General features: G+C 38.9%; 2 protein-coding genes across 3 annotated transcripts; both read right to left on the minus strand.

The window, feature by feature from the left end:
• Positions 1-3246: 3246 nt before the first annotated feature.
• natd1 (protein NATD1) lies at positions 3247-6974 on the minus strand. Its single transcript, XM_079868965.1, has 3 exons — positions 5517-6974; positions 4560-4678; positions 3247-4465 (listed from the first exon to the last, which is right to left on the minus strand). Exons 1-3 carry the CDS (start codon positions 5611-5613, stop codon positions 4349-4351), a joined length of 333 nt encoding a protein of 110 aa, XP_079725091.1. The 5' UTR covers positions 5614-6974; the 3' UTR covers positions 3247-4348.
• On the minus strand, positions 6742-9574 carry phospho1 (phosphoethanolamine/phosphocholine phosphatase 1). 2 transcript variants are annotated; one of them, XM_079868940.1, is made up of 3 exons: positions 9445-9574; positions 8983-9020; positions 6742-8234 (listed from the first exon to the last, which is right to left on the minus strand). In XM_079868940.1, the coding sequence occupies exon 3, from the start codon at positions 8193-8195 to the stop codon at positions 7344-7346; it is 852 nt and encodes a 283-aa protein (XP_079725066.1). In that variant the 5' UTR covers positions 8196-8234; positions 8983-9020; positions 9445-9574; the 3' UTR covers positions 6742-7343. The 2 variants fall into 2 exon arrangements, with proteins under 2 accessions (XP_079725066.1, XP_079725065.1); XM_079868939.1 differs by having other exon boundaries at positions 8967-9020; positions 9445-9522.
• Between the last annotated feature and the right edge of the window lie 1086 nt (positions 9575-10660).

The raw sequence follows: 10660 nt of genomic DNA on the forward strand, positions 1-10660 counted from the left end.
TTTATGGACTCCAACATTCTTCGAAATATCTTCATTTGTGCTCCACAGGGGAAAAAAATCCAACATTTTGGAAAGGGATGGTTAGTATTTCAGATACATGTATTTAAAATACGTATTTGAAATACAAAATACTATTTGGAAAAAAAAACCTAATGTAATTTGTATTTAAATACATTTAATTTGAGTATTTTTGTATGTTCAAAATACATCAAATCCAGCCAACTTCTTTATTAGGCTGCTGATTTCCTGTATCAACTTAGTTCAGTCCCCCAAACATCAACTTTCATGCACATGAGCTGCAGCTGTACAACTCCATGTGGCATTGGGTGAGCAAATGTTCTGCATTAATAAGGAATAAGATATGGCGCGGATGTCATAGTTGATTATACTTGTTGATTAAGGTTAAAACGGAACATCATTCCAATTTGCCTTCATTACATGATGAAGGAATAAAACAGCACTAGCAAGGGGTAAAAATAGCATTAGCGGGGGAAAAAATAGCTTGATAGTCAATTGATTGTTGGTTTTATCAACTAGTCAAATGTATTTAAGCATTCCTATTGATTGCTAGGACTGGGTGATGATGATTTATATCATGGCAATGATATAAAGTTTGAATTTATTTAACTTTTTCTATATTGTTTTTATATCGCTGACTGTATGCAAATATATCCATGCACATAGGAGTTATTGACACTTTAAAATGATAAAGAAACATGGGTGAATGAGTAATAAAGAGCGGGACATGTTTGATGTTAAAAAGAGTTATTAAAAACGCAATTTGCCGCGAAAGAGACAGGTAGTTTTCTGTGCACGGCTAAACGGTAAAATACACATAAAAATATGTTGAAATCTAAGTATTTTATGTCTTGAGTGAAGGTAAACAGTCGGGAGAATCAGATGTGTATCAATATATTGGGTCCATGCATCAGCTCTTAAAGTGACAGCAACCTAAAATACTGCTGCTGTCTGTGTCATTAATGTTAATCAAACAACAAAAGATATAATAAATAATATATAATAAAAGAGATAATCACTCACTGCTCTTGACTGAATAACTTTTGTAGCTTTAATAAATATCAGTGTGTATTTAATTTATACAGTGAGGATTATGCAGCTTTATTTTGCATTTCATTACTTTATTCAGTTTCTGTATTATTTCTTACTTCTGTTAGGTAGACCTACCTGAAAGAAATAGCACTCTTTATTTAATTTGTATCTTTGTTCTATTGTATTTTTCCTACTGCTTGTCATTTCTTTGTTCTTAATTTATTACTTTGTCTTCAATAATTGCTTGAGAACTTTTTACGTACATTAGTTTGCCTAGTATAAGTTTTTGCTGTGGTATTGAGAAGAGTGAAATTTCACTCGTATCTAAAATGTTGGTATTGTAATAACCTTATTTTCAGAAAAAAAGACTATATAATGATACAAATTGTTATTGTGATGAGATTTTTTGTCAAATCGCCCTTCCCTACTTCTTGCTATATACAGTGAGGAAAATAAGTATTTGAACACCCTGCTATTTTGCAAGTTCTTCCACTTAGAAATCATGGAGGGGTCTGAAATTGTCATCGTAGGTGCATGTCCACTGTGAGAGACATAATCTAAAAAAAAAAAAAAATCCAGAAATCACAATGTATGATTTTTTAACAATTTATTTGTATGATACAGCTGCAAATAAGTATTTGAACACCTGAGAAAATCAATGTTAATATTTGGTACAGTAGCCTTTGTTTGCAATTACAGAGGTCAAACGTTTCCTGTAGTTTTTCACCAGGTTTGCACACACTGCAGGAGGGATTTTGGCCCACTCCTCCACACAGATCTTCTCTAGATCAGTCAGGTTTCTGGGCTGTCGCTGAGAAACTCGGAGTTTGAGCTCCCTCCAAAGATTCTCTATTGGGTTTAGGTCTGGAGACTGGCTAGGCCACGCCAGAACCTTGATATGCTTCTTACAGAGCCACTCCTTGGTTATCCTGGCTGTGTGCTTCGGTTCATTGTCATGTTGGAAGACCCAGCCTCGACCCATCTTCAATGCTCTAACTGAGGGAAGGAGGTTGTTCCCCAAAATCTCGCAATACATGGCCCCGGTCATCCTCTCCTTAATACAGTGCAGTCGCCTTGTCCCATGTGCAGAAAAACACCCCCAAAGCATGATGCTACCACCCCCATGCTTCACAGTAGGGATGGTGTTCTTGGGATGGTACTCATCATTCTTCTTCCTCCAAACACGTTTAGTGGAATTATGACCAAAAAGTTCTATTTTGGTCTAATCTGACCACATGACTTTCTCCCATGACTCCTCTGGATCATCCAAATGGTCATTGGCAAACTTAAGACGGGCCTTGACATGTGCTGGTTTAAGCAGGGGAATCTTCCGTGCCATGCATGATTTCAAACCATGACGTCTTAGTGTATTACCAACAGTAACCTTGGAAACGGTGGTCCCAGCTCTTTTCAGGTCATTGACCAGCTCCTCCCGTGTAGTTCTGGGCTGATTTCTCACCTTTCTTAGGATCACTGAGACCCCACGAGGTGAGATCTTGCATGGAGCCCCAGTCCGAGGGAGATTGACAGTCATGTTTAGCTTCTTCCATTTTCTAATGATTGCTCCAACAGTGGACCTTTTTTCACCAAGCTGCTTGGCAATTTCCCCGTAGCCCTTTCCAGCCTTGTGGAGGTGTACAATTTTGTCTCTAGTGTCTTTGGACAGCTCTTTGGTCTTGGCCATGTTAGTAGTTGGATTCTTACTGATTGTATGGGGTGGACAGGTGTCTTTATGTAGCTAACGACCTCAAACAGGTGCATCTAATTTAGGATAATAAATGGAGTGGAGGTGGACATTTTAAAGGCAGACTAACAGGTCTTTGAGGGTCAGAATTCTAGCTGATAGACAGGTGTTCAAATACTTATTTGCAGCTGTATCATACAAATAAATAGTTAAAAAATCATACATTGTGATTTCTGGATTTTTTTTTTAGATTATGTCTCTCACAGTGGACATGCACCTACGATGACAATTTCAGACCCCTCCATGATTTCCAAGTGGGAGAACTTGCAAAATAGCAGGGTGTTCAAATACTTATTTTCCTCACTGTAGCAAGAAAAGATCCAACATTTTTAGACATGATTAATTTAGTAGTGTTCACCACAACTAATAGGTAGCAGTGTAACCTGGTCAGAAATGAGTATAGAAGTGGCACAAATAACAATGAATTAATGATTAATGAATGCAAAATATTTCAATAATAAAAAAAACTTTATTCGAAAGTACACACAATTAAAACACATCATACTTATGAACACAAACACTCATAAACCAAGTTTTATCTAAAATGTTTTATTCAAAACCATGAATAGTAATATTAAGAGTACATAAGTGTGTAAAAACAGATGGGTGTCAGGCATCTTTAGTCTGTATTACATCATAAACCGACGTAACAGAGCCCAGTTTTACGTGAAAAAGATGGCCATCATTATCATCGCCAGGAATATCACTGTCGTTAATGGTGTCACGGATGTTCGTGTCGGCACAGAATACACCATGCAAACAACCGGTCTTGCTCAAGGCAGTTCATCAACTGACTTTTAATAAGACCCCTGGGATATATGGGAGTAATTAACATACACTGATTCATACGCTCATACTGTTATTCATACACACACATCCAACCACTTGTAACAGAATCCTCTACGCAGAGGTGCTTTATTGTGTTTATAAAGTGTGCATCCTGAGAGGTTCAGCCCTGCGGATATATGGGCAGGCGATTGTCTCCAGAGTCTGAGCTCTTCACTGGCCATAGTATACACCGATACACACATGCAAAAGCACAAAACCAGCCTAGAACATGCACAGAAGAAAATAGCTGTTTCTGACAGGACAGTTACATTGGGATGTCCCTAAAACTCCTGTGCACGTCCTGTGCATGTGGGAACACAAGTGCGCGTGTATCTCTCTCGTGAGCACCACTAAATCTGAAGGCGTAAGGCCAGAGAGGCATATGGAGTCTGACGTCGCTCTTATGATCATATCAAACAGTTGATATTTTGAGTTCATAACGGGTGTCATAATCCTCTCACTTCTCTAGATTGGCTTGAAAGTCTGCTTGAGTTACACACTCTTATCCACACTCTTATCTTTCCAAAGAAAACGTTTAAATGGCTTCGTAGTTTCAGATCTCTCCCCTCCTTTGATCGCATTCACTCTCGCTCGCTCGCAAACATAAAAATAAATCTTTCTTTTGTGGAGTTTCAAGACCAGTCAGACAGATTAGGGACGCCCAACAGATACCCATCCCACCCAATCCCAAATCATCCTATTAGAATCAAGAGATCCTCAATGCTCTCAATGGAGGATGCGCTCCAAGTAATGGGGGTGAGGGTTTTCTTTGACGTACTTCTGGATGTACCAGCAGGTTAAATGGGCTTTCAGGTCCTCCTCTACCACGAAGTCCATTGCAGCCTGGCAAAAACAATCACAAATTTTAATGCCGGTGAACAAGGTAATACCATTTGTATAAACCCATTCACATTGATCTTGAGTGATCTTCTACAACCTTGGCCAGGTGTTTGGCGATCTCTCGTCCTCGGTAAGCTTCAGGAACCTCGGTATGCTGCAGATCCACCGTCTTCTTCCCCACATATTCATACAGCAGCACAGCCCTGTCATGGGAACCTTCAATATACAACAGAATAGATGCAAATATCGAAGTCAGCATACAGTAAACAATGTAATTCATGAACTGCGCTGTTAAACAGGATGCATGTCGCTTTCCGGGGAAATAGTCGCATAGTCGTACGTGGGCTTGGTTTATGTCTCTCTGAAAGCGTAATTTCTGTGAATACAAACCCTTTATTTTCACGCGAAACCCCGCAAGAAACAACGCACGACTGTTCCTGTAAACCTCCGCTGCTCCTGATCTTCTACACAACGACAGAAACGAAACGACTTGGGTTTGTTTAGTACAGATTGATATCAGTGGCGATGATGGAACAGGAAGTAACCTAAAAATAAAGTCTGGATGGGATGGCTAGCGGGTAGGCTAGCAATTTAGTTATTGATTCAGCCAGAGAAAAAGAAAACAAAGCTCGTATCTGAGCAAATGCACAAACTGTGACTATAGTGACAGGCGAGATATACTGCGGCTCTGTACGGCAAAACAAAACAACAGAAACTGCAGCATTCACCGGATGAATCCTACTTATTAAACGCTTGTTAAAAGGCTACTACAAACCAGAAAGATAAAGAACAAACTGGTGGTGTGCTGGAAAAAAAATTGATCGAGCAAAACAACTAGTTCATGTCATATTCAATTAACTACTGAGATCAAAGCAAGCAGCGACATTTACATAAACAACGAGGCAATTCCTACTATATAACTAGGACGGATTCTATTAGATAACATGTTTATCGTGTTGAGAAGCGAAATATAATAAACAAAAGCCACATTTTGCAGGCGAGAGCACGGTGGGTTTTCCTCCTCCCCCATCTCGTTATCTGACGCATTACTGACCGTTCAGTCGGATGCTGAATTGTCGTCTTTTCTTGTCGTGCTCCACTCTGAGAGGAGTGTTGATATCGAGGACGTTTATCTGTGCAGCCTGGGCCATAACGACAGTGAGTCTACTGTCAGGGCAGAGGGGAGCTGTGTGTCAGTGTGCCACGGCTGATTCCACTGCGATCATGAGAGGCGCATTCATGCCTCGCCGAGGTAAGGACGAACATCTGATCCTGCAAAAACATCCACGGAAATCAGCTGTGAAGTCACGTGCTCGCAGCTGACCAATGAGGAAGGACGTATTGTTTTGATACGCGCGGTCTCTTTAAAAAGATCTCGCTATGCGGCCACCAGGTGGCGATGAACGTTTGCTGTTCGGTTTTACTTCTTGGTCGATATATTTTCCAATGGCATGTCGGGAATTTGTTTAAGAAACTATTAGAATTTACTTCAAAGGTAACGTTAGTTCAAAGAAACATAGAAGCTATTTTTGTTTGTTCTTGTGTATTGCCTCACCGAGATCAATACTGGGCCTATAATTTATGATGTATTTAGTCAGTTCATTTCGTTTTAGCTGCACTTTAGCCTTAAATAGGCCTAACATAAGTAAGGGATTTGAAACTTTTGTTAATCGATTAGTTTAATTAATAATATACATGATTTATGTAACCACAACATACTTAATTGCTGCACTATCAACATTATAATAATAATACTAATATTGTTAATAATGGAGATTAATAGCATGTATAATTGGACATGGTCAGTTTAAGACAGTATTATTATTATTTTACATTTTAATTTGCAAAGAAGTTGACAAAACCACAAGGGTGATCATCTCTATCATGACTGAATGTAAACTGGGATAGGCCTAATAAATGTTCTTGCTTTTATCTGATTTTATTTGCAACTATATTTTCATGATAGCAGTTCAACCTATATTTTTGCCAAACTTTTTAGTGTCATTTACTCAGATTCTGGTTCTTAAAAAAGCAACATGTATTGTGAAAAGTGCTAGTCAATACGACATGATTTGAGTTGATTCTGGAATTTGATTTTATTGTGTTTAGATATCCTTAAAACCATGTAAGACACATGACAGCTGCTGGGGTGAGCGGTCAAACATACTCGGACACAGATTTGAGTAAATTACTTTGCTGGTGAGGTTAATTTATATCAGATCCATAGTCCCACATCCAAAGTTCACAGACTTTGCATAAGAAACAGGAACAAACACAGGTTAAAACAACTAGAGCACATCCAAGCAGAGGATGGCTTCAAGTTTAGCATACATAGCATACAGTACATACAATATTTCAGTAGCGAATACTAACAATTTAAATTTATTTCTCATTAATAAGATGATCATTTTAGCATTCTTTACATAAATAATCACTTATGACACCTTTCAGATTTGCATATTTAAAACTATAAAAAGAACAATATAAGATATTTAGACAGCAACTGGTCACATATGATAAAAAAGCAAACAATGCATTTAGGGAGATACTCTACTGGCCAGTATTCATGTTAATGCAATCAGAAGGAAAAAAAAAGTCTAAGAAATAGAGTCACACATACACATATATTCATGCTCATATCTGTAAATTTGAATATACTGTAAGTGAGCGTAAAGCTTTTAGATGGCTTGACATTTTCAAAGTACAGTTTATTGTAGTGTCATTTGAACTGTACACAGTCATTAACTGTGGATCTTATAAAAAAGATCCTTAGCGGTTTGGCAGTTTCAATCAACAGAAATAAGGTGATACTTATTAGAGTTTGGAATGTAACAAGAAATCTGTGAACATATTGAGGGCCTTATTTAGGTGTATTATATATTTAGGGCCTCTCTATTATCTTCCTCAGGGTGTTGATGACATCCTCTCCACTGTTCCATGGCACCACACTTGCCTTGAACTCTCCAGGTTTGGCTTCCTCCATCTCTTGAATCAGTTTATGCATTGGGAAGTCCCGGCGTGGGAACGCTATATCACCCGGTGACAGAGTGAGTGATGGGCAAAAGTCATTGGCCCCATCGCCCACGTACAGAACCTTCTGATAGGGCCGTCCGCCTCTCTCACGCATGCGCTGGGCCGCATACTGCCTTACCACCACCGCTTTGCACATGTTCGCTGGGCACCGCAGGCACTCATGGGAGTGGAAGGGCCGAAGCTGCAGCTGCCCATTATCATCAAAGTGAGCCGGGTTGGTGAAAATACGCAGAAACAGCGGGCGGAAGCCTAGGTGCTGAAGCCACGTCTCGATGAAGACAGTATTGGCATCAGACACGCAAACCACTTCAAAGTCCCTTGATGGCTGGGAGAGCAGGAATTGCATCAAAGTGGGGATGCCTGGGCAAGGAGGGAGCTTCTCCACTGTGTCTCGAATAGCTGCCGGGGTGATGCCCTGTTCTGCGAGGTAGGCCAGCACACGCTGCATGTACTCATTGTAGTGGCCAGAACGGTAGGTGTCCTTCAGCCAGCCGGGCAGGACTCCACCTGGCGCCACAGTAACTATAGAGTCGTCAGTGCACTCATCCACCAGGGTCTCGTCAAAGTCAAAGAATATAAGGAAACGCCTATCATTAGGCGGAGGAGTCTGAGCTCTGCTTCTATGTTGGTGGTGCTCCTCCACTCCTCCAGGGGGATGGGCCGGGGAAACGCAGCAGTTGAAGACAGAGTCCCGCATCATGGACAGGAGGGAAGAACAGCACAGATGTCTTTTTCTTCTCTGCAGAAGAAAAGAGCAAGCATTTATGCCAGAGCTTCAAGTAGACAAAAGAAAGGATAAAGAAGCAGGACGGACAAACACTGAAAGTCAGCAGTGAAGTAGCCTAGATAAAACTTTAATCCTAATATTATAATTTTTTTAAATTCAAAATTTAGATGTATTCAAATATATTTCCAGCCAATGATGTTCCAAAGGTTTTAAGATTTATATAGTCTGTGGACTAAAATCAATTCATAGCAGAGTCTCCTGCTTCTTCCATTCTCTTCCAAACTTGTGCCAATATGGTTTTACACTACAGTCAGACACAGATGTCAAATATTTATTTTAAACATAGACAAATGTTATATTAATGAATTGAGACTACATTATGCTTTCAACCTGACTTTCTAATGATGCAATTATCTTTTGAATTGTCAAGGCAGTTAGAAAATCGTAGGGTTAACAGAGATTACAGTAGGCTATATTTTATTACATATTAACCTCTTCCTTCTACCATTTTCTTTAAAAGAAGACATTTTTCTTGAATTTAATATTTTAATTCACGTAAGCCTTGATTTATTGTCTGAGGACATGGTTTTAAGCTTAGTAAACGGTAACATTCTTATCTGATTCATTTTAATGTGTTGAAATATTGCCAATTTTAAATACTAACATAATGGCACAAGGTTTTTTTTTTTTTCTTTTCTTTTTCTTCATGTAAACCAGTATCAGTAAATCATCAGTATCATCGACTCATTACGCAACTCACCTGTTTTCACCTTCAACGCGCCGCTGCACAGTGTCAACCTATAACATACAAATACAGGACAATATCATTTTCCAAATACTCACTTAGAAATGTTTTCAGTAAGCGAGAGCAGTTTCTAGGGAACGTTTACAAATTGTAGCCTACTGTTCAACGATACAGCCACAAGTTATTAGATGACAGCGTGATTATATTCTAATGGATTGTAATCAAAAGCAGTTACATAGCAAATTTCTATGACCTTGCTTTCACTTTATATGCACTGCAGTACAGATTATGCAACAAATCGGAAATACCTGATTTTGGTGCGTTTGGCTCAAGGTATTGCTTTCAAGTTCAGCAAATCTTTAAGTTGCAAAATATCTTAAAAGGGTAGGCTATGTTGAGGTAATAGCCCACCACAGGATATAAATATTCAAAACAGGACAGGGCGTAATGGAATCGCCCAGTAAATCAGCAAATTACCTTTCGCTGTTTTAGTTGTTCATCACCGATCGCTGCTTCTGCGTCTGTCCGCCCGGCTGCTCAAAAGTGCTGGAGATGGTGGTCCGATCCTGCTTTATTCAACCACAGTGACGCGCGTCGGATGAGCCACTCCTCTCATACATCACTGTATCCAAACATCACTGACATCCTCCTCAGCGATGCACGACCATATTCACGTATGCAGTCAAGATCTACCTGTTAGACCTACCTGAACATCTTAAAGCACTGTTTGTTTATAAGGTTATATGTAGCCTAATAGAGACAGTTTCAACACTGGTGTTCATTCATTTACTGGCCTTTTTATTCATTATACAATATCTAACTTTAATATCAGGTAGCCTATGATTAATTAGGATGCAGAAAAACGTGATTAATTAGTTCATTTTAAATCGACTATCTACACTACTTTTTTGCATAATCATATTTATGTCACAACTGCATTTATTTTCAGAGAACATTAAATTTACGCTTGCAAAAAGTCGCTAAAGCGCGACTGATAATGATTAGTATTAGGCTACGGTTCATCAACAAAACAAAAATACACATTCTGTCATTATTTGTGATTGAACTAAATCTGAGAATTTGTAATGGGTAAAATTGAATCTTAGGCGAGCACAGTCGTGTAGGCTAATATCCTGTAGGCTATAGGCCTACTTCACAGTTCTTTAGAAACGCTAATGACAGCTTGTAAAAAAGAGAAGAAAAACAAGACTATTTTTGGGTGGAGTGGAAAAGCAACTTGTGTGTCATTATCAACATTCCTAAACCTGGAAAGTCTTCATACTTGATGCCCATTTATGTTAGCCTATAACAGTCAGTCTATTCTAGATTCAAATGAACTCTTCTCCAAGTCCAGTGGGGGAGAGGATACAAAAAGAGAAAGAAGACAATCGATTTATTCTGAGAGCATAAGGGCATCTGTCAATGCAATCGAACACGTAACTCTACACAGATAACGATATCAAATGCATGAAATTGTGAAGAACATTGAATGGAAATGTCCTCTGTTTTCTTTTTCATCACCAGTTCAAAGAGGTCACTTAATCAGTCAGGACTCTCTAATCACGTGCTTACTTGAGGTCTGTTGCTTCTGCTTTCAAAACACACACAACACACTCACATAGGTTCTATTGTTTTATGTAAAACTAACCCACTTTTTTTTGCAAAAATGCTTAATAGTTTAACATTTAAAAGT

Source organism: Squalius cephalus, assembly GCF_949319135.1.
Source record: "Squalius cephalus genome assembly, chromosome: 1".
Lineage (NCBI taxonomy): Eukaryota > Metazoa > Chordata > Actinopteri > Cypriniformes > Leuciscidae > Squalius > Squalius cephalus.